At 46.9% G+C, this 25,111-nt stretch overlaps 1 protein-coding gene across 4 annotated transcripts in view; it reads left to right on the top strand.

The window, feature by feature from the left end:
• Positions 1 to 25,111, top strand: part of TMPRSS2 (transmembrane serine protease 2) — a 74,182-nt gene that overhangs the window by 17,607 nt on the left and 31,464 nt on the right. For 2 of the 4 annotated variants that reach the window (XM_040423043.1, XM_040423044.1), the window contains exon 2: positions 23,691 to 23,754. In XM_040423043.1, coding sequence (XP_040278977.1) covers positions 23,746 to 23,754 — 9 coding nt within the window. In that variant the 5' untranslated portion in view covers positions 23,691 to 23,745. Of the gene's footprint in view, positions 1 to 21,204; positions 21,230 to 22,941; positions 22,967 to 23,690; positions 23,755 to 25,111 lie in introns of those variants that run through there. The other 2 variants (XM_040423047.1, XM_040423046.1) reach the window with 2 other exon arrangements.

Genomic DNA, 25,111 nt, shown 5'->3' on the forward strand with positions numbered 1-25,111 from the left:
GGCTCCTCAACCAACATCTGGCTGGTGTTCCCTACAACCGAGAGTGCCCCGGAGGATTTCGTGCTGTCTTCCCATCCACTGTACGCCAGCCCAGGGAGGCATCTGCTTACCGTGAGTACATGAACTATTGCATCGGCCCACCGTGAGCCTCACCTGTTTTCCCCTGTGGTTTGGTATGCTACATTATTGCTCTTCAAGTGTAACAGACTGTACTGCCAATACTTGGAACCGTCAAGCTCTGTGCCCATTAAAGACTGTAGCCACCACGCTCAGTGCCACTATCTATAACCATTGCGCTGTGTGCCTCAAATGAGCACTCAAAGAGTAGATTCCTCTACTGAAAATGAAGTTTTGGAGGAGAAAGCGAATCACCGACCGAGGAACATCAAGCAGAACAGAGTTGGTGTACAAATATACAAGAGTCCGGAGTTCCCCTTTCTCACTGTTTATTTATACATAAAGACACAAACACAAAACCAATCAGATGTTTATGGTATAGGACGCTGAGCCAATCAGATGGTTATGGTATAGGACGCTGAGCCAATCAGATGGTTATGGTATAGGACGCTGAGCCAATCAGATATTTATGTTATAGGACGCTGAGCCAATCAGATGGTTATGGTATAGGACGCTGAGCCAATCAGATGGTTATGGTATAGGACGCTGAGCCAATCAGATGGTATAGGACGCTGAGCCAATCAGATGGTTATGGTATAGGACGCTGAGCCAATCAGATGGTTATGGTATAGGACGCTGAGCCAATCAGATATTTATGTTATAGGACGCTGAGCCAATCAGATGTTTATGGTATAGGAGACTGAGCCAATCAGATGTTTATGGTATAGGACGCTGAGCCAATCAGATGGTTATGGTATAGGACGCTGAGCCAATCAGATATTTATGTTATAGGATGCTGAGCCAATCAGATGTTTATGGTATAGGACGCTGAGCCAATCAGATGGTTATGGTATAGGACGCTGAGCCAATCAGATATTTATGTTATAGGATGCTGAGCCAATCAGATGTTTATGGTATAGGACGCTGAGCCAATCAGATGGTATAGGACGCTGAGCCAATCAAATGTTTGTTATAGGACGCTGAGCCAATCAGATGGTTATGGTATAGAAATCTGAGCAAATCAGATGGTTATGGTATAGGACGCTGAGCCAATCAGATGTTTATGGTATAGGACGCTGAGCCAATCAGATGTTTATGGTATAGGACGCTGAGCCAATCAGATGGTTATGGTATAGAAATCTGAGCCAATCAGATGGTTATGGTATAGGACGCTGAGCCAATCAGATGTTTATGGTATAGGACGCTGAGCCAATCAGATGGTTATGGTATAGAAATCTGAGCCAATCAGATGGTTATGGTATAGGACGCTGAGCCAATCAGATGTTTATGGTATAGGACGCTGAGCCAATCAGATGGTTATGGTATAGGTAAGGTTGCCACCCGGCCGCAATTTAGTGGCCCTGCCGGTAACTTCCATTGTGGATTGCTCATGCTTGTTAATTAAATGGGGGAAAAAACACATCCCCACCAAATGGAGGAGGAGAGTGTTTTTTGTTTTTTTTGCAGAAGCAAACTGGGGGAATTATTCTTCCTGGAGGCACTAATGGGGACATTAATATTATTGGGAGCCACAGTATGATAGCGACTTAACGCTCTGTGTTAAGCCATGCCCCACAAGCACACCCCCTTTGGTGTGTGGCTTAACTTGGCCGGTATTTTTTGTTGGGAAAGGTGGCAACCCTAGGTATAGGACACTGAGCCAATCAGATCGGAAGAAACATGCCAGGCAGGTTATGGTGGAATGTGTGGACAGGGTCTGCCTGGCCTTAGCCCCTGGCAACCTAAACAAGTCTTGTAGCTCACCACCCCTTCCCACACCCTGTATTGGAATGTCCTTAAGAAATTTGAAAAACTTTGTTTAAAGACAAGATGGAGTCAGTTACATTAACCACTTAAGGACCACAGGTTTATAACCCCCTAGTGACCAGGCCCTTTTTTACAAATCGGCACAACTTTCACCGTTTATTGCTCGGTCATGCAACTTGGCACCCAAATTAATTTTACCTCCTTTTCTTCTCACAAATACAGCTTTCTTTTGTTGGTATTTGATTGCTGCTGACATTTTTAGTTTTTCTGATATTAAACAAAATAGACCGCAATTTTCTCCAAAAAAGTGTATTTTTAACTTTTTCTGGTAAAATTGTTCAAATATAATTACATTTCTATATAAGTTTGTGTCAGAATTTATTGTGCTACATGTCTTTGATAAAAAAAAATCCAATAAGTGTATATTTATTGGTTTGCGCAAAAGTTATAGCATTTACAAACTATGGTACAAAAATGTGAATTTCCGCATTTTGAAGCAGCTCTGACTTTCTGAGCACCTGTCCTGTTTCTTGAGGTGCTAGAATGCCAGGATAGTATAAATACCCCCAAAGGACCCCATTTTAGAAAGAAGACACCCCAAAGTATTCGCGGAGGGGCATGGTGAGTTCATGCATGATTTAATTTTTTTTCACAAGTTAGCGGAAAATGACACTTTCTGAGGAAAAAAATAAAATAATAAAGTTTCCATTTCTGCTAACTTCTGGCAAAAAAAAAAATCTCCCACGGACTCACTATGCCCCTCAGTGAATACCTTGGGTTGTCTACTTTCCGAAATGGGGTCATTTGTGGGGTGTGTTTACTGTTCTGGAATTTTGGGTGGGGCTAAATTGTGAGCAACCCTGTAAAGCCTAAAGGTACTCATTGGAATGTGGGCCCCTTTGCGCACCTTGGCTGCAAAAAAGTGTCACACATGTGGTATCGCCGTACTCAGGAGAAGTAGGGCAATGTGTTTTGTGGTGTATTTTTACATATACCCATACTGGGTGAGAGGAATATCTCTGTAAATTGACAACTTGTATAAAAAAATGGAAAAAGTTGTCATTTACAGAGATATTTCTCACACACAGTATGGGTATATGTAAAAATACACCACAAAACACATTGCCCTACTTCTCCTGAGTACGGCGATACCACATGTGTGACACTTTTTTGCAGCCTAGGTGCACAAAGGGGCCCAAATTCCATTGAGTACCTTTAGGATTTCGCAGGGCATTTTTACGCATTTGGATTCCAGACTACTTCTCACGCTTTAGGGCCCCTAAAATGCCAGGGCAGTATAACTACCCCACATGTGATCCCATTTTGGAAAGAAGACACCCCAAGATATTCCGTGAGGGGCATGGCGAGTTCATAGAAGATTTTTTTTTTTGGCTCAAGTTAGCAAAAAATTTTATTTTTATTTTTTTCTCACAAAGTCTCCCTTTCCGCTAACTTGTGACAAAAAGTTTAATCTTTCATGGACTCAATATGCCCCTCAGCGAATACCTTGGGGTGTCTTCTTTCCAAAATTGGGTCATTTGTGGGGTGTTTGTACTGCCCTGGCATTTGAGGGTCTCTGCAATCATTACATGTATGGCCTGCATTAGGAGTTTCTGCTATTCTCCTTATATTGAGCATACGGGTAATGAGATTATTTTTTTTCGTTCAGCCTCTGGGCTGAAAGAAAAAATGAACGGCACAGATTTTTTCATTCGCATCGATTAATGTGGATGAAAAAACCTCTGCCAAAAAAATGTGCAAAAAAAAAAGAAAGAGGGGAAAGGACATAGGACTGCTTGGGAAGTAAAGCTGCGATCGCTAATAAAGATCCAAAAAGCTCAAAAGTGATCTTTATGGCGCCGCAGCGATTTTACGTTTTTTTTTTCAGTGATCAGATAAAAAAAATTCTGTCACTGCGGTGGGGCGGACTGAACGCAAGTGTGTGCACAAGATTAAGCCTGATCGGGCGAACACTGCGTTTTTTGTAGAGCCTAAGGTGACCCTAATGTACTGATATAGATCTGATTGCGATCAGTCTTCATCACTTACAGATACTATATAGTACTAGTGCTGATTAGCGACAGCGATGACGCTAATCAGCGACTAATCAGTGACTGCGGTGCGGTGGGCTGGGCGCTAAACTACCTAACAAGTGGCTAACTAACTGGCGGTGATAAGGGACCCTTAGGCCCCATTCACACGTCCGCAATTTTTTTCCGCATTTTGCGGAATGGAATTGCGGACCCATTCATTTCTATGGGGACAGACTTTGTCCCGCTCGGATCCGGAATTGCGGATCTGCACTTCCGGGTCCGCACTTCCGTTCCGCAAAAATATAGAACATGTCCTATTCTTGTCCGCAATTGCGGACAAGAAAAGGCATTTTCTATATAGTTCTGGCAATGTGCGGATCCGCAAAATGCGGAAAGCACATTGCCGGTGTCCGTGTTTTGCGGATCCGCAGATCCGCAAAACACATACGGACGTCTGAATGGAGCCTTACAGGGGGGTGATCAATGACATGGGGGTGACAGGGGGGTGATCAGGGAGTCTATATGGGGTGATCAGGGGTTAATAAGTGACCGGGGGGGGGGGGGTGTACTGTAGTGCTTGGTGCTACTTACAAAGCTGCCTGTGTCCTCTGGTGGTGGATCCAAGCAAAAGGGACCACCAGAGGACCAGGTAGCAGGTATATCAGACGCTGTTAACAAAACAGCGTCTAATATACCTTTCTGATGCGATTTTTTAAACATCTACAGCCTGCCAGCGAATGATCAGCGCTGGCAGGCTGTAGTTTAACTTCAGAGCTGCGCGCCGCTGTGAACGCACGCGCATGCGCGCGCGTTCACGCGAAATCTCGGGTCTCACGAGATGACGCCAATAGGCGTCGCTGAGACCTGAGAGCACTGCCGCAAGCGGTTAACAAAGTAAAGTTCTGTTCCTGTGAATTCTGCTGATTATTGTCTGTGGGAGGGGAGCTTATAAAGCCTACGCCCCTCCCACAATAACAGACTGAAAACAACCGTGACAATTATGGTCGTGGCTACGGATACTGGAGCTGGCGTGACGGTGCCAAGGAATAAACGTATCCGTGCTACTAACTAACTAACCGGCCTGGATTGTACCCATAGCCGCGAACGTGGGTAGCCTATAAGGGGCCAAAAAGTCAAGCAGGGTAGCTTTTAGGATTTTATTGAATGGTACATGGTTTACAACGCTAGTTTGCGAAAAACTTCTGAAATTTCCTGGTGTGGATTGGGAATGTACCTGTTGAAGCAAGATGATTCCCAACGACCTATTTTACGGATGATATGACTGGGTACATTATGCTTGGATGCCGCGGAGGCAGCCCCAATCCGGAAGGAGTGTCCTGATATGGTTTTGGGATCAATACCTAGGCCTGAAACTAGTAGACGGATGTGGGAAACGAACTGTGCTGTCGTGAGGGGCTTGGATTTGAAGGGCAATAGCGGACTATCTGGGGAGGAATGACCCAGGGAGCTCATTAATTTGTTTAAAACCTGGACTGGGCACCACGTATTGAAGGATTTGAAATATTTGACTTGGACTGGAGGCCCTGATTGTGAGGTTTTGGTGGAAGGTAGTTGCAAGAGGAAATGATCGTGATTCCAGGCTAGCTGGCTCTTAGTTAGGCCCTTGGATTTTGGAGAGAAACCTGTGAATTCTCCTGGTTGCAGAAAACCGTAGAAGCCTAAATACATGGCTGCCTGGATAACCGTGCTGGGTTGGAGACCGAAAGGGTTGCTGTCTAGGGAATTGGAGAGCTTCCTAAACAGTTCCCCTGAAACTGGTTGTCTGCTTGGAGTGCAGGGTTGGCTACTTTTTTGAATCCCCCTAAGGATTGCCTTGACTGCGGGGGACGCGAAGATCGCCCTACTATCAGGATGTTTTAAGGTAGAGTAGTATTGCACCCCTGCCATGTATAATCCGATGGGATTATAGCCGAGTTTGAGGTGTTGGTGACAGTAAGCCAAAAACGCCATTAAATAAGTGATCTTCTCTGTGCCGCTCCTTGGGTGGAGAAGTGAATTTTTTTTAAAGCTGTTCCAACCGGTCTTGTAATTTCTAGCTGTGTTGGCAGACAGTGATCTTTGTACTAGGGATTTGGCGGATGAAATTAATTGTGCTAGTCCATGCATAGGGTGTTGAACTCTGGAGGGGATAGTCCTGCTGGCTCCGCCTCTGGCATGACCTGGAAGAAATGTTGGAAATGGAAGCGAGCTGTAATGGAGCTAAATTCTCGACGCCCTGGATGTGTCTACATGATATCTGGAAATTGTACTGTAAAGAGATCCAAACTAATTTGCGGACAAAGGGCATGATGTGATGTGATTTTGACCTGTCCTTGGTGATGATGTCCACTACTGCCTGATTGTCCGTGATGAATGTCACCAGGGAATTAGCCCACTGCCTGCCCCAAACTTGGGCGGCCGCTACAATCGGGTAGATTTCTAGTAGAGGGGAGGATCTGAGGTACTCGCTGAGAGACGAGATTTCAGGTGGCCACTGGCCTGCAAACCACTGGTTGTTGTAGATGGCAGCGAAACCTTTGGAGGCGGTTGCATCTGAAAATATGGTAGGAGAAGAGGGACTCCATTGGGTATCAAATAAGGAGATCCCATTCCAGTTTGTCAGGAAGGAATCCCACATGGTCAAGTCGGCCATTGCTTGGGCATCCAGAAATATCGGGGAGTCCTTGTAAGATCCTCACCTGCTTTGCACTCCAGGGGAACCAAGAGGGGTCCTCGTGGAGTTGCGGGACAGGTTATGCGTGTCTCTGATGCACCAGCGCTGACCCCTTTGCGAACCAGTGCGGGGATGCGTTCGCGTGGACATCGGAGGGGAGGACCGTCGGAGTCCCGGGGACAGAGTGGCCAGGCGAGTGACAAGACGCCGCGGCCAGGGTTGTCTCCGGTGTCTCCTGCGACTTCCGTTTCCACATCTGGGTCCACGCGCTCGCATACTTGCGCTGAGTCAATCATGCGTCCGTGCGTACGCACGAGGGCAGGTTCGCAAAGGGATACACGGTCGCGAGTACGCGCTTCTTATGCGCTTCGTCGACCAGTGGCGCATAATATACTGACTCACAAGAGCAAAGTGGATTAGGGAGCCAGCCATGGGTTAATCAACTTGTGATTGCCTTAGGCCATGTACTCAGGTGCAGGGCAATTTGTTCACCTATGGTAGTGGACACTTGGCACCCTGGGATTGGTCAGCAGGCATTTAAAAGGAGGTCTCTCAGGGTGATCAGTGCCCACTGTTATTTTCCCTCAACCAGGTATAGGTCACAACTGCTAGTGACTGAAGACTGCCAGGAACTTTGTCCTTTGCAACGGACCCAAGATCTGGAGTGACTCGACTGCCAAGTGCACAGCATCATTCAGCACAGGTTGGGACTATTCCTGGAATCTCCTTGCCTGGTTTTTGTTATTATTCCTTGTTACCAGCAAGTGTCCTGGACGTTTATGTTTCTGGTGAATAAACACCTTTTTGCTTTCATCACTGGTCTGTTTGTTGGTGCCTTGCATTACAGTCCTGCTCTGTGGCTGCTGGGAGCAGATCCAATAATCTGGATAAAAAGGCCTTGCCCTGGGGCATGATTCTGGTGGCGAAGTTCAGCATACCCAGCAGGGATTGTAATTCCTGCTTCAAGAGAACTCTGCAACCCACAAATTTGGAAATAAGCTCCTTGATTTTTGACAGTTTCTCATCTGGCAGTCTTGCTTCCATTTTTTGGGTGTCTAAGACTATGCCGAGGAAGGTTATGGTGGTTGAGGGCCCTTCTATTTTAGTTGGGGCGACGGGGATGTTGAGGCTTGCAAAGACCTGGAGGAGACTATCAAGTTTGCAGGGTGTGGTGTCGGCTTGCTCTATCAACAAAGTCGTCAAGGTAATGGATGACCATAGGGCAATTGAAGTGGTTTACCAGGACCCAGTGCAGGGCCTGTGCGAACTGATTGAATAGTCATGGACTGCTTTTAAAGCCAAAGGTAAGGCGGTTGGCGAAGTAGTACAGGCCGTCCCACTTTAAGCCGTAGAATTTCCAAAGTTGTGGGTTGATGGGTAACAACTTGAAGGCGTCCGCAAAGGTCTGCTTTGGACAGCCATGCCCCTGAGCCTGCCAGAAGAATGAGTGAGATGGCCTCGCTGAGTGAGGAGTATTTAATCGAGAACTCCTCTGAAGGAACTAGAGAGTTGAGGCTAGGGATGCCTGAGCCATGAGGTGCTGAGAGGTCATAGATTAATTGTTTTTTATTTGAATTTTTTTTGGTGACGATGCCGATGGGGTTGATGCTCCAATAGTAGATGAGGAAACCCTTCTCCAGCTCCGCCCGAATCAGAGGGACCCACCGAAGCGGCATCGGTAACTGCGGACCTGAGGTTAGGGCCTTCCCAGGAAGACTGAGGAAGGGCCACGAGATCGGTATGAAACCCCTCCGTGAAACCCTTGGTTAGGAATTGTACCTGGTGGGGGTTGTGATGGTCGCGGAGGATTGTTGCTAACAGGTCCACGTTGACCAAGCCTAGTCACTTGTTTCTGGCAGTTCTATTTGGGCAAACCGACAGGGGGTGGGCTCTGAAGCATGTGGAGCAGACGTGGAGCGCTCTGCACTGGTTATAATTTCAGGTTGCAAAGTTGTAATTATTGCAAATCTGGCTGTTACCTAGGAAGACTATGGGACGACCCAGTTTGTCAGTACCCGTGTTATGTCTTGGCTGGGACCCCGAAGTGCCTGCCGCAGGCCTAGGTTGGGACACTGGAAGACTGGAATTTTGGCACCAATCAGAGGAATGCAGGATTGACTGGCATGAGGTGCAAGCGGGGGCTTTGCCGGCAGAAGAGCTCCATGTCCAGGGATGCCCAATTGGTGACCCGTTGGAACTGGGTGAGGGCCGCTGCAGCTTTTGCAGTGAAGGAGCGGTGGTAGTCGTAAAAAATGCATACCCTCCATACTTGTGTCCCAGGTCCGTGACCCTGTACAGGTATAAATCTAGCTCCTCGCACCTCTCTGGGTAGGCGGAACAGATTATATCCCTGAACAGGCTAAAAGCCAGGACGAACTCTGGGATTGACAGTTTTCTGTTCAATCGGGCATTCCTGGACCTGAGAACTATCGACACGTCTTCGCACGCGATGGTACGATTCTCTACTGTGTCGTGGGTGGCTATGAGAATGGCGGCCAGATTTACGTCTTTCCCCTCCAAGATGTCCCGTTTGATGTTATCTGTTACGAAATGGGACAGGTCTACCTCGGGCAAGGTGGGGACCCTACCTGGGGGTGCAGACTGGGACGTAGAAGCGACTGGGAGAGGAGGAGTGGGAAGGCTGGGTGGCGGATCTCTTGACTCCACTGCCGACAGCCTGTCCTGGATGTCCGAAATTGACGTAGATAAGTTGTTAATGGTGGCGTGGAGCTGTGTCAACGACAACTGGATTGTCGACATCGACACCTGCTCGCTGGAGGAAGAGGAATCGGATACCAAGAGTCAGTATAATTCCGCCTTCCGGGCCGAAGCTGGGTAACATATTCCTCTTTTGTTCAGCTCCGCTATGATTTTGGGGACCGTCCAACTCCTGAGTGACCCCACACTAGCATGGCCGTATGCCAGGGATTCCGGAATGGAAGAGGTCTCGTCGATTTATGAGCGACGTGACATGCTGGAAGCTGAAAATAGAAAACTTATTAGTGTTTGGAGTAACTGAAGACCTCACCTCCTGAAACGTTTAGGACCTTAAACCCGAGTAAGCGCCTAGCGTTTGCTACCCCCGTTGAAAACCGGTTGGAGAGAAACTGAGCCCGAGACGTGAGAACCGTGACATTGGCTCCGCGGGTGGTTGAACCTGGTAAAGAGAGGACCAATACCTGATATCCCCGCCTGGTGAGCCAGACTGAACGAAGGCACCCTGGTCCTGTTGACTCGTGGCGGCGCTACCGGAATTGGATCTTAACTGAGACAAAAGAAACATTTAGTATGGAGCCTAACTGAAATAGTGCTGCTGGCGGGAGTGACTAACGAGCAAGATGTGCGAATGAATGAAACACGATGCCTGAAAAACTTAACCAGGCGATGAACCAGGACAGACGAACATGGTGTGTATGACGAAACCAGGCTTGTGGTCAGTGAAGGAGGTGGCCTTCTTGACAGAACAGACATATGATGGACGATGATGGGTGAACGGGACTGGGTAACGCAAACAGGCTGGAGACGTGGACGTGATGAACGCCGGAGCCTGCAACAAAATAGGCTGTGAGCGTTGAGAGAAACGCTGCTTGAAGGCGCAGCCAGACAGTGGACAAGGACATGGCAACTTGTGGGGATATGACAAGGACGTAGCCTGAATGACGAAAACAGGCTGTGTACATAGAACAAGGTGGCCTGAATAACGTAAACAGGCGTGAAACATGAATATGACAAAGACGTGGCCTGAATAATGTAAACAGGCGTGAGAAACGGATAAGACAGATGTCGCCTGAATAACGAAAACAGGCTGTGTACATGACGGAAGGTGGCCTGAATAACGTAAACAGGCGTGAAACATGGAGATGACAAGACGCGGCCTAAATAACGAAAACTGGCTGTGTACATGACGGACGGTGGCCTAAATAATGTAAACAGACGTGAGAAACAGATAAGACAGAGAAACATGGGTTAGGGATGTGTGGAGGCGTGAGACATAGATGGACAAAACAAGACTGGATTGAAGCCACAGGTTGTGCACATGAAATGAGGTGGTAACAACGGCATGAAACACGTGACATGGATGCGGGCACGTTTTTTCTTTTTTTTTGTGTAGACTGAAAAAATGCAGCGTATACAAACAAGTTTTTGGAAAACATGGGCACTGTAATGCGAGATGACCAACCTTGAGTTATTGAATTTTTGGACGAACGCAGCAAGTGAAGTTCTTGAACTTTCCGCTATGTTTGGCCTGGAAAGCGACAGCCCAACCGGAGCAAACCAGAATTCTAATTCTAGAAATAAAGTAAAATATTGGAAGGATGGCAGCCTGGGATGATTCTACCTTGATGGGGGGGGGGGGGGGCTGATGACCCTGTACGTGGCAGCGTACAGAAGCCCTGGGTGAGCGAAGATCCCTTTTATAATTTAAATGTTTTTTGGGTTTTTTCACCCCCCAAAATGCGAGAAGGTGAGGATCCCTGGCCTAGGGAATAAAGTTATTGTAGGGCAATAGTGCTGAGCGTGCCGACTGGCTTGCCTATTGTGGGGAGCTTGAACATCCGGCCCCTCTGTGCTGAGACGCGGGGAGGCGTGGACGGGGAGGAGCCTAAACCGCCCTCCACCCCCGCCCCGGATCGCAAGGAGCATGACCGTACCTGCTGCTGGCCAATGGGCCGCCGACCCCTCTGTAGGCTCCGACGTGGTGGAGGCGTGGATGGGGAGGAGCCTGAACCGCCCCCCTGCCCCGGATCGGAAGGAGCATGAGGTCCGCCGGCAGGGAAACCGGAGGAATGGCGTCTACCCGGCCGGTAAAACACTGCAATCGCCGCAGCCAAGCAGGTGGGATGAGGGTTGCTGCTCAGTGGAGGTGCAGGGAAGAGGACCGGAGGGCCTGCGGAAGAGAGGGAGGTGGCGGGGATGCGAAGAGAAGGTAGGACACGGGCGGCCATACTTACCTGGCTGAAGCCGAGTGAAGCGAGACTGACGTGACCTGGGAAAAAGCACTGAGTGACGCCAGCGCCGAGTGGGAGGGGAGCTTATAAAGCCTATGCCCCTCCCACAATAAAAGGCTGAAAACAGCCTTGACAATTATCATGCCTCCCAAACATCCCGAGTCCAGAGGGACCTTCCTGAATCTCGACCAACGGGTTGGCTGCTGTATATGCGGACTTCAACTGTATCTGCACCTGCTTCTTCCTCTTACTGTACTGTGGGAACATGGATAGTTTGCAAGGGCATGACACTGTGTAGGGGGACTTAAGGGGTCATCATACTGTGTGTAGGGGGGCGCTTAAAGGGTCATCATACTGTGTGTAGGGAGCACATAAAGGGTCATCATACTGTGTGTAAGGGGCACATAAAGGGTCATCATATTGTGTGTAGGGGGCACATAAAGGGTCAGAATTCTGTGTGTAGGGAGCACATAAAGAGTCATCATATTGTGTGTAAGGGGCACATAAAGGGTCATCATACTGTGTGTAGGGAGCACATAAAGGGTCATCATATTGTGTGTAAGGAGCACATAAAGGGTCATCATATTGTGTGTAGGGGGCACATAAAGGGTCATAATACTGTGTGTGGGGGGGGACTTAAAGGGTCATCATACTCTGTGTATGGGGCACTTAAAGGGTCATCAAACTGTGTGTGGGGGGCACTTAAAAGGTTATAATACTGTATGCGGGGTGAACTTAAGGGGTCATCATACTGTGTGTGGGGGGCACTTAAGGGGGTGATCAAACTGTGTAGGGGCACTTAAGGGGGCATCATATGGTTTGGAGGCACTTAAGGGGCATCATACAGTGTGGGGGCACTTAGGGGGCATCATACTGTGTGGGGGCACTTAAGCGGGCATCATACTACTGTATGTTGGAGGCACTACGGGGGCATTGTTACCATATAGGGGATCTTTACTGTGTTAGGGAATTAAGAGGGCATTCTACTGTGTGGGGGGCACAAAGGTGACTGGGTGGGATTAGGCGTGCATAGATATAGTTGGATTAGAGGCGGGGCTTAATATTAATATATTTGTTGCTTTATGCTAGGTGTGCAGCTGGTGTTGTCCCTCTTTACGTTTTTTTTAAAGTTGAGAGCTATGTATTATGATTATGGTATAACACAGTGTTTCACATTTCCCTAGAGTGTCCCTTTAAATCCACACATTTCAGCAGCACAAAGTGGCCTTTAGGGGTCTCCACCACTATGAACAGCATTAGAGCAAACGCTGTATATTAAAATATGGATTGTAGAAATAGCTGAATTGACTAACGTTATGTTGGACCCTGGGCTGGTTCTCCATAAGATGTCTATAAAAAGCGTAATTACCTTGAGATTGCACATCTAGATGTATAACGTCTGTAAAACCCTGTAATAAAGCAATAAATACCTGAGACTCCCTGCAGCAAAACTGTCACGAGGGTGTCAAGAGCCACGCCTGACTCCGTTGTACCCGGGGTCAGGAGGTCGCAGCGGTTGGCTGCACGCTCTATGTAAGATAGGGCTGTTTCCTTATGGTAGCTTTCTGGGTTTGCTTTGCAAACCCTTTTGGCTCACTCAGGGATCCGTAGCTCCTTCTCCTCAGCTGTTCCTTGTCCAGCACTCCCAAACCTCCTTATATTCCCCTCTCACACTTCTCTGGTTGCCAGATATAGAGCTTCCTGCCTGGACATCTATTCTTACCCTCTGGAGCTGTGTTGCTGCGTTCTCTGGTTGTTGATCCAGAACACTACCCTTAGGGTGGCCACTGGATTCACCCTAGAAAGCCGGACCGGCTCAAACCACACCCACAATGCCCGAAACCACTCCCACAATGACTCAAACCACGCCTCCAAACCACAAAGCCAGGAGAGGGAAGAAGTTTGTGAATGGAAGGTGAGCGGGGGCAGCCGGGGTGCTTCTCTTCCCCTCAGTCATCCACAGGGAGCCATATCTGCGGCTCTAGTGACTGACTGGGGGTGAGAGAAGCCTCGGTCAGTTGCTGCAGCTTACGCTCAGACAGCACAATGCTGCTGTCTGAGACGTGAGCTACTAAAAGGAGGACATCCCTGTGTCCGTCCAGGCACTGCGCCGGACGGAGGACAGGGAGCCTGAAAACCGGACTGTCTGGCCTAAAACCGGACGTCTGGCCACCCTAGCTACCCTCCGGATCCCTGTTGGACCTTTGTGGTCTGCTGTGGTCGCCCACCTGGGTGTATGTGTTTGTCTGTATTGTCTGTCCTCTCCCTGGTGTTTCCCTCTTAGTGTCAGTGGTGCGGACTAGCGCTCCCACCGGCCCGTTCACTATCTAGGGCTCATTTCAGGGAAAGCCAGGGTTTAGGCACGTGATCGCCGCACGGGTGAGGAACCCGTCTAGGGATGTCAGGGCAGTCAGGTGCCAGCTGCAAGGTGAGTCAGGGGTCACCACCTTACCCTCTCCCTTGGGCAGGGCTTTCCCTTTTCCCTCCCTGTGCGTGACGCCGGTCATTACATTATATCTGGCCCTTATTTTTGTGTAGGTAAAAAAAAAAATTTTTTTTTTTTTACCTACTTAGAATCCAGTATGGATCAAATTGCTGCTCTGTCCAAACAATTTCATGGCCTGTCTTTGGAGGTGGCAGGATTGAAGGCGTCGGTCCTCCAGCAACAGCAGCAATTACAACAGACCGCAAGCCCAGCGGTTGCTACTGGTAACCAGGTTGTTGCGGAACCCAAGGTCCCTCTCCCTGACAGATTTTCTGGGGGAAGGGACAAGTTTTTGACATTCCGTGAGGCCTGTAAATTATACTTTAAACTGCGCTCTTAGTCCTCTGGTAATGAGGAACAGCGGGTGCGGGTTGTTATTTCCTGCTGCAGGGGGATCCGCAGTCCTGGGCGTTCTCTTTACCTACTGATTCCCAGGCTCTTCGGTCAGTGGATGAGTTTTTCGGGGCCTTGGGTCTCATATATGACGACCCTGACCGAGTCGCACTGGCTGAATCAAGATTACGGAGACTCTTACAAGGAGAGCGGCCGGTAGAGGAGTATTGCTCTGACTTCCGTAGGTGGGCTACGGATACCCAATGGAACGACCCGGCTCTCAGGAGTCAGTTCTGCTCTGGGTTATCCGAAAGGGTTAAGGATGCGCTTGCATTATATGAGACCCCCTTTTCCCTTGATGCGGTTATGTCCCTTTCTATCCGAATAGACGCCTTAGGGACAGGTTGAAAAAACCGGAGCCATTGGTAACCCCTCCCAAGCAGCAGTTAGTCTGTACGGACTTAGACGAGCCTATGCAGCTAGGAGGAACTACTCGTCAGGTCCGTCCTCCTGAGGCTCGCCGTAGGCGTGGGGTTTGTTTTTTTTTGTGGGGAGAGGGGTCATTTCATTAATGTCTGTCCTTCTTTCCTCAGAAACAAAAGACCGTCGGAAAACTACTAACCCCAGGCTGTGTGGAGGATGTCAGCCGGGGGGTATACGTTTCCTCCATACGTACATCGCAATTTGTGTTGCCAGCGGTTATTGTTTTTGGTGATAAGACGGAGACTATTTCTTTCTTTCTAGACAGTGCAGGGGTAAATTTGATAGATGCCCATTTTGCCCGCACTATGGGTTTGTCTCTCTGTACGCTACAGAGACCTATTCCCATATTTGCTATTGATTCTGCTCCTCTGTCTCAGAGAAACCTCACTCACATTGTCCATAACTTACACCTTCGGGTTGGGGACCACCATAATGAGTTGCTTTCATGTTATGTTCTGGAGGGGCATCCCACTCCGGTAGTGCTGGGTCTTCCCTGGTTGGTAACGCACAATCCAGTGGTGGATTGGCAGGCCAGGGAGATATTGGAGTGGAGTGAGCAGTGCAGAGAAAATTGCTTAAATAGCAATTGCTTAGTCGCCTCCATAACTACCCTACCTACATTTATTTCAGATTTTGAGGACGTTTTTTCTGAGAAGGGTTGTCAGAAGTTACCACCTCATCGTCCTCATGATTGCCCGGTTAACCTTATTCCCGGCGCAAAATTACCCAAGACCAGGTTATATAATCTTTCAGGTCCAGAGAGACAAGCCATGAAAGATTATATCTCCGAGAGTTTGGCTAAGGGACACATCAGACCCTCTTCTTCACCCGTGGCTGCAGGGTTTTTCTTCGTTAAAAAGAAAGATGGGGGCCTGCGTCCTTGCCTAGATTTTCGCGAATTAAATCGGATAACCATCCGAGACCCATACCCTCTTCCTCTCATTCCTGACCTGTTTAACCAGATTGCGGGTGCTAGGTGGTTCTCCAAACTTGATCTTAGGGGGGCCTACAATCTGATTCGTATTAAGGGGGGGGATGAGTGGAAGACAGCTTTTAACACCCCTGAGGGGCATTATGAAAATCTAGTTATGCCTTTCGGTCTGACCAATGCTCCTGCCATCTTTCAACATTTCGTTAATGACATTTTTAGTCATCTAATCGGCAGGTTTGTGGTAATATACCTAGATGATATTTTAATTTATTCGTCTGATCTGAGAACACATGAGGTGCATGTCAGATAAGTACTGCAGGTCCTACGGACGAATAAATTTAATGCTAAAATTGAAAAATGTGTCTTCGCCGTTCAGGAGATACAATTCCTAGGTTATTTTTTATCTGCTTCAGGTTTCCGTATGGATCCTAGGAAGGTCCAGGCAATTTTAGATTGGGATCTTCCTGAGAACCTCAAAGCACTACAACGGTTCTTGGGCTTCCCGAATTCCTATCGGAAATTCATTAAAAATTATTCGCTTATTGTAAAACCCCTTACTGACATGACTAGGAAGGGGACTGATTTTTCTAAATGGTCTGACGCCGCTAAAGTTGCTTTTTCCTCTCTAAAAGAGAGGTTTACCTCAGCACCTGTACTAGTCCAACCTGATGTCTCTCAGCCTTTTATTGTTGAAGTCGATGCATCAGAGGTGGGAGTGGGGGCTGTACTGTCTCAGGGTCCGTCTCCTGGCAAATGGCGTCCTTGTGCTTTCTTTTCTAAAAAACTATCTGCAGCAGAAAAGAACTACGATATTGGCAATAGGGAACTATTAGCTATTAAACTTGCGTTTGAGGAGTGGCGTCACTTTTTAGAGGGGGCAGTCCACCCCGTCACTGTGATTACGGACCACAAAAATCTTCTGTACCTCGAATCAGCTAAGCGTCTCACCCCTAGACAAGCTAGGTGGTCGCTATTTTTTACCAGGTTTAACTTTGTGATTACCTATCGTCCTGGGTCAAAGAATACCAAGGCTGATGCACTATCTCGTTGTTTCCCTGGAGGGGGTAATGTGATCCGGTGCCCATTCTTCAAAGAGGAGTGGTTGTTTCTGCGGTACACTCTGTTCTGGAGGGGAAGGTGTTAGAGGCCCAGGGGGACGCCCCGGTCTCTTGCCACTCAGAGAAATTGTTTGTACCATTGAACCTACGTTTCGAATTATTAAAGGAACATCATAATTCTGCACTTTCTGGGCACCCGGGTAGTAAAGCAACCTTGGAGCTATTGTCTCGTCGTTTTTGGTGGCCAAGGTTGCGTCAGGATGTATTGGATTTTGTGTCTTCTTGTTCTACCGGTGCGCGCGCAAAAGTTTCACATACACGTCCTGCAGGGTCTCTATTACCACTCGTCATTCCCAATAGACCATGGACACATCTGTCAATGGATTTTATCACTGACTTACCTTTGTCTGCGGGTAAAACAGTTATTTTGGTAGTAGTGGACAGGTTTAGCAAAATGGTACACTTCATTGCGTTACCCGCACTACCTAATGCTAAGACTCTTGCTCAGGTATTCATCAGTGAAATCGTGAAGCTTCACGGGGTCCCTTCCGATGTTGTTTCGGATCGGGGTACCCAGTTTATTTCTAAATTTTGGAAAGCTTTTTGTTCCCGTTTGGGGGTACACTTGTCCTTTTCCTCAGCTTTCCATCCTCAGTCGAATGGACAGACTGAGCGTACCAACCAAAACCTGGAGACATATCTAAGATGTTTTGTGTCTGAAAACCAAGAGTTGTGGTCATCATATTTACCGTTATCTGAGTTTGCCATAAATAATCGTCGTCAGGAATCCACTGGCAAGTCACCATTTCTTGGTGCATATGGTTTTCATCCCCAATTCTGTACTTTCAAAGAGGGGGGGTTCTTCTGGGGTTCCCGAAGAGGAACGGTTTTCGTCATCTCTTTCATCGGTATGGCAGAAGGTGCAAGCTAACTTGAAAAATATGGGAGGTAAATACAAATGCATGGCTGATAAGAGACGGTCGCCAGGTCCGGACCTAGGAGTGAATGACTATGTGTGGTTGTCTACTAGGAATATCAAATTGAAGGTTCCCTCTTGGAAACTGGGTCCTAGGTTTATTGGTCCTTACAAAATTGTAGCCATCATCAACCCCGTGGCTTTTCGCCTGGAGTTACCTCAGACTTTTAAAATCCATAATGTCTTTCATAAGTCGTTACTCAAAAAATATGTTCCACCTCTAGAACCGTCACCGCTGCCACCCCCTCCTGTTGTCGTGGATGGTAATGTAGAATTTCAGATATCCAAAATTATTAATTCTCGTCGGGTCCGCTGCTCTCTTCAATATCTGGTGCATTGGAGAGGTTACGGTCCCGAGGAAAGAATGTGGGTTCCTGCGTCTGAGGTAAACGCCGACAGGCTAGTTCGGGTTTTTCATGCCTCTCATCCTGAGAGACCTGGTCCTGAGTGTCCGGAGGCCCCTCGTAGAGAGGGGGGTACTGTCACGAGGGTGTCAAGAGCCACGCCTGACTCCGTTGTACCCGGGGTCAAGAGGTCGCAGCGGTTGGCTGTGCGCTCTATGTAAGATAGGGCTGTTTCCTTATGGTAGCTTTCTGGGTTTGCTTTGCAAACCCTTTTGGCTCACTCAGGGATCCGTAGCTCCTTCTCCTCAGCTGTTTCTTGTCCAGCACTCCCAAACCTCCTTATATTCCCCTCTCACACTTCTCTGGTTGCCAGATATAGAGCTTCCTGCCTGGACATCTATTCTTACCCTCTGGAACTGTGTTGCTGCGTTCTCTGGTTGTTGATCCAGAACGTTACCCTCCGGATCCCTGTTGGACCTTTGTGGACTGCTGTGGTCGCCCACCTGGGTGTATGTGTTTGTCTGTATTGTTTGTCCTCTCCCTGGTGTTTCCCTCTTAGTTCAGTGGTGCGGACTAGCGATCCCATCAGCCCGTTCACTATCTAGGACTCATTTAAGGGAAAGCCAGGGTTTAGGCACGTGATCGCCGCACGGGTGAGGAACCCGTCTAGGGACGTCAGGGCAGTCAGGTGCCAGCTGCAAGGTGAGTCAGGGGTCACCACCTTACCCTCTCCCTTGGGCAGGGCTTTCGCTTTTCCCTCCCTGTGCGTGACGCCGGTCATTACAAAAACATTACGCTTCAGAAGGAAATAAGTCACAAGGCAACTTTTCTAATATGTAAGTGTAGTAGAGGTGGGTTTGTCATTTGGCACAGTCCAAAGCTCACAATGCAGCCGATTTATCAGTACAATTACTGCAGTTTCTCCCACTGCTTATTTCACCATTTATTACATTTTAGTGTGAGTCAGAAAAAGGGCTGAGGCTAATTTCTATTTATGTCTTTATAGGGGTCTGGACTACGTTTTTTTTCATGATATTCTGACTGCTTCCAGCCACCACCAGGGGGAGCTTTCAGAATATTTTTTTTATATCTAGTATGAAACTCATTAGGACAGTCTAAGGCCTTACGGCCGTTCCGTGGATTGGGTACCGCAATTTGCCGTCCCCAATGCACGGCCAACATCCGCGCAGCTGCCACAGACGGATCCAGACCCATTCAACTTGAATGGGTCCATGATATGTCCGCACCGCAAAAAAGTAGTGCATGCACTACTTTTTTGCGGAGCGGAGGCACGGAGAGAAACCTCACGGAAGCATTCAAGTGAATGGGTCCGCATCCGTGATGCGGTCCCGCTGTTTGTGGGCCACAATACGGGCACGGCTGAGCAACGGCAGTGTGCATAAAGGGCTAAATCTGTATGCGTTGAGTGCCTACTAATGTTGGCTGCAGGTATCCTCTTAGTTCTGCTCCTATGGGGTCTATTACAGTGTTCTCTACTTTTGATAATCCTTAGGGGCCCCTTGACAATAAGGTGACCATAAAATTACGCTTTTTGGAACCCCCAATGATCAGTTGTAATCTGAAGTCAGCATTAAGTGTTCATTTTCCTTGCTGTGCCTCCACAGGAGAAATGAAGCATTACACAGTGTCCATTCACGTCAATGGGTTGTCTGTGTAATGCGGACAGGACGGGCCCTCCAGAGCGAGGGACACTCTTTATAACTACTCTCCACCCTGGCCAAGAGATGGGGATCTTAAACAGAGGACGCCCCTCTTTTAACTCAGAATATACTAATAGGATATAAGACAACTGGACAACCCCTTTAAGATGATGACTTTACATGACAGTCTTCTAACCCCTTAATGACCAGCCATTTTTTTTTTCCAGTTTTTGCCTCTCCATGTTTGAGCAGCCATACATTTTATTTGTTTGCATCATAAATATAGAAAAAGCTATTTTTGACATTGCTTTTTTACCACCTTTATATTGTACATTATTAATGTGGAATAATCTGTTAAATGAGTTGGGCTCTATCGGTCGTGTGGATACCTGATAAGTGTATTTTCTTTTACTTTTAAATAATGTATGCACAATACAATGTATGTTTTTGTAAGCGTTTTAATTTTTTTTTACATGACATATTTTTTTTTTATTTCATTAAGGAGTTACTGTCTTACAAAATTATTCTATACTTATAATATACTAGCATACTCCCGTCCTGTAGGTTAATATATTATGTTTTGTCTATGGCACAGCCTGCGGTTGAAGGGGTTGACCGAAATTTTGATCTTCAGGATAGGTCTTCAATATCTGATCATTGAGTGTGACTCCCGGCACCCCTGCCGATCCGGCGAGGGTCATCTCTTTTCCAAAGCCTGAGATGTCGTGTACATCGGTCACGTGGCTTAGGTGCAGCTCAGTTCCCCCCCTGAATCTGATATTGATGATCTAAATTCCTGAGGATCAGTCATCAATATTAAAGCCCTTTAAGGCAAGAGCAGCATGTCCTTACAGTAAAAGTGCTGTACTTACTGTCCTAGGGTCCTTTCTAAGTCCCCATGGCTGACTGCGGAGGGTTTACCCAAGCTCCGATCAGATCACTGGAACCCATTCAGAGGGGTAAATATCCTTTGATCGTGTCATGGTTAACAGTTGGGGTTGGAGCTACCTCCGATCCTGGTTGTAGAGCAAAAGGCTGCTGTTTGTTACAGTTCGCTTGTAGAGCGCTCACAGAAGTGCTCTGCCCCCTATAAAGCAGCCACAACAAAAGTCCGTATTTTTTTTTTGTTCCTATTTTGTCTTTTTTAATTTTACACTTTTTGCCCTCCAAGACCCTTGGGGGACATTTAACTTTACATTCTTTTTTTGTCTGCTGACTTTTCCTGTGATTGGGTCTGCGACTGTATTGGCTTTCTTTCGTCTTTTAATAGGAATGATATATTTACTTTCCTGTTCTCTAAGTGTTAACCAAACATGAAGCACATGAAGGTGATTAGACATGTGCTCCTAATTAGCATTCTGAGAAAACAATACGTTTGCTGCCGGGAGGCTCTGGCTTTTATGTTTGCTTTGCCTTGTGTAAGCATCTGAATTGTTGCTCTTCCCAAACAATGGGTTGTTCCACATTATGTTACATACAACGTGATATCTATCCAGGCCTCATGCACACGAGCAAACCATGGATCTGCAAAATACGGACACCTTTTGTGGGCAATCCACATATTCCGTACTTCTTTTACTAGTCAACCTTATTCTTATCCTAGATACGGACACAATTTGCGGAACGGACACACGGATGTGCATAGTACATGAATGACATCCGTGTACTGTCTTTTTTTAAATTTTTTTTAATTTTTTTTAAACTTTTTTGTGGACCCATTGAAATGAATAGGTCTGTGGCAAAAAATACAGAGCGGACATGGATGCAAAATATGGTCGCTTGTACGTCACAGGAATAGGTCTCCTCAAATTGAGTAAAGTACATATACACACATTTGGCAGGTTTGCAAAAATTTGGGGACGGGTTATGTAAAAAAATAAATTAAAAAAATGCCACCACATCACAGCTTTCATAACCCATACATCCCAAAATATCAAAATGACCAAATAATGGAAAGGGATCATTTAAAAAAATATGTCAGTTGCAGTGATGGTCAGTTCGCAGTGTTCGCCAGCGAACACATGCGGGCTGCCATCTTTAGTAAGGTAGACTCACCCGTCCGGTGATGCACAGGTAAGCTCTTGCCTGTGCCGGGAGCCGGTCGGCAATCAAATGCAGTCACCGGGAGCAGGCAGTTCCGAGAACAGCCCGATGAAGGCCCCCGGCGGCTGTTCTCGGAACTGCCTGCTCCCGGTGACTGCATTTGTTTGGCCAGGTGTTGAACCAGTTAAAGGTCACTGTTGATTATAGAGGGTAGAGAAAAATGATGGGGGCATTTACCACAGCCTTTTTGCCCGAATTCTGGCATGGAAAAATCGCTAAAATGTTGTTGCATGCTGTGTTTTCTGCAAAATGTTGCGACTTTTTGGCCTTCATGGCAATTTTCAGAAGTGAAATGGGGCAGATGCATGGGTGGGGGAGTTTCCTGGCGTGAATAAAGAGAGAAACCTATGTCAGCAGGTAGGCTGACATAGATTGAAGTATGTTGCGTGGCCTAATGGGGAATGCAAAAAATTCATGAGATGCCTGCGCCTCTACATACATGTTCATATCCTCTGGCAGCACATAGGGAATCTAGACTGGTGAATAAAATGCTAGTCTTTATAAATGTCCCCCCTATGTATTTAGGATGGTCATGGTAGAATGGACCCTCAGGTTCTGTTATTTACTTGCCTGACCCTACCCCATAATTGTCATCTTTATCTAAGGTCTATGGTGAGTTTTATGCAGAAAGTTCATTTTAAAGTGAATGTGTAAACAGAAAATGACATCTCGTTTATATCACGTTTTTATGTTTTTGAAGACTATTCAGTGATGTAAAATTTTCCATCTTACTTTTCAAAAAATCCTAAAATAGTGTAGTTTTCACTCTGGCCACTAAACCTCATAACAAGCTGACACCTGTTCTGTAAAGATCATATCTCAGCAGTCATCTCATTATCATCACAGGCAGGATTACGATGTAGAGGTGACACTTACATATAGGTAATACATTGCACCAGTCACAATACCTTACCTCGGAGCTTGCCTTCTCCCCCTCCCTGCACAATGACCACCGCACAGGTCACAGAGCAAGCCCACAACACTCTCCCGTAGAAGTCAATGAGTCAGGTTCCACGTGTCTCCTGTAAATCTAACTGTAAACAGCCGCTCGGGTAATCATGTGCAGAAAAATAAATAAAAAATCTATCAGAAAATAAAAATAAATTAGAACAAAATAACCCGTTTGACTATCTGGTTTTAGGCTCCATTCACACGTCCGTATAATGGGTCCGCAAATTGCGGAACAGGTGCGGACCCATTCATTCTCTATGGGGACGGAATGGATGCAGAGAGCATCCGCATTTAGAACATGTCCTATTGTGGACAAGAATAGGCAGTTTTTAGGGGGGTGCCGGCCGGGCGTATTGCGGATCCGCAATGTACTGCGGACGTCTGAATGGACCCTTAATGAATAAAAAATGTAAGTGAAACATTCCCTTTAAAATCTACCTTTACCTGTAGTCGTAGTCCCCGAGGTCTCAGCTCAGGAATCGTACTGAAGGATATGTTGCAAAGTACCAGTGTGTCATGTGAACATTTCTACGGAAAGAATGTACACACCCCCGAGGACCCCCAAAATGTTAACAGCATCAATATATAAGGGAAGAACAAGTAATTAAAGAGTAATTTTACAGATGAGATTATAGTTTTAACTTGAAGCTCCTGGACCCCAATCTGAAATCTGTAACGGGGCCCCCACCTACCATGTGCTGTTTATTTGGCAGGGGGCATTTGACCTCCCCAGGCACTAGGACCCGGGGTGACTTCTGTGGCCTATGTACCCCCTGTATCTACAACCCTGGACAGCATCTTATAAGAATGAACTTTCTCTTTCAGGGCTCATGAAGTAACGGTATCGGATGGTGTAACTCATCATTAGATCATTGCTGACATGCATCCGGTAGGTGATCTATTTTATTTTACATAGTTATAGAGATTTTCTACCAAACAATTAAAGGGGTTGTGTCACTTCAGCAAATAGCATTTATTATGTAGAGGAAGTGAATACAAGGCACTTACTAATGTATAGTGATGGTCCATATTGCCTCCTTTTCTGGCTGGATTCACTTTTTCATCACATTGTACACGGCTCATTTCCACGGTTACTACCACCCTGAAATCCACCAGCGGTGATCGTGCTTGCACACTTTAGGAAAAAACACCCCGTGGCCTTTGCCACTAAAGAGGTCGGTGCTTTTTCCTATAGTGTGAAAGCACGGCCACCTCTGCTGGATTGCAGGGTGGTCGTAACCATGGCTACAAGCAGTGTATAATGTGATGGAAAAATGATTCCAGCCAGCAAAGGAGGAAATATGGACAATCACAATACATTAGTAAGTGCTTTGTATTAACTTCCTCTACACGATAAATGCCATGCCGGTTGGCCATGAGACGGGGGGGGGGGGTGGGGGGGGGGGGAGTCTGCAAGAAGATGAACAACCCCTTTAAAGAGAAAACAGTAAATACAGGTTCCTAAAGGGGAGGTCTACTATAGGAAACTAAGGGGGTCTTTTTTAATAGACATACGGCAATTTTTAGCGTATATCTGTCACATTTTTGGTCGCAAAGAGGATTTGCGGCCGAATCTGCAACTACCACGCCAGATCTCACAAATGGCAGCATTGCATGGGCGGGGAAGGGGGCTGGCCAGCTGGCCTGTCTCATTTATCATTTTCTACGCCTGTTTTAGGCGTAAAAGATTATCTTAATCTAGGTCAGCAAGGAAGCTGGCGCCTCTACATAACTCAGGCAGCGCATCAATTGCTAGCGCAGGGGTATTAAGGCCGGCATCTGAAATGCCAGTCTTCATAAATGATCCCATAAATAAATAAAAATATGTCTGGAGGAACGCACACCACTATTTTATATATATAAATGAAAAAAAGAAACTACAGTTTAATTTTAACTCTTTTTCCTCTTTTTAACTCACCTCTCTCCAGCTCTGGTATCTTCACTTCCTGTGGGAGGGCAGCAGGTGGTCACATGAGACAATCAGGCAGGAATGCATTGTAGTCGGCTCTTGTTGACCCCTTAAACCCTACCTAAAAAATAGCCCCAAAGATTCCACTAATAAATGGGGCCGACACACGTTTGAGCAAATACGGTATTGTACCACTTTTATTTAGTATGACCCCCATTTCTTAGCTCTATTGTTTGTATGTATAATGGTGTGCAGCCATTTTGTTTTTTTGTAATTATGTTTGCTTCATGGATATGCACCTGTGATCCTGAAGGTTCTAGTCTAAATTCTCTTGTGT

The sequence above is a fragment of the Bufo bufo genome, chromosome 3 (assembly GCF_905171765.1).
Source record: "Bufo bufo chromosome 3, aBufBuf1.1, whole genome shotgun sequence".
In the NCBI taxonomy this organism is placed as follows: Eukaryota; Metazoa; Chordata; class Amphibia; order Anura; family Bufonidae; genus Bufo; species Bufo bufo.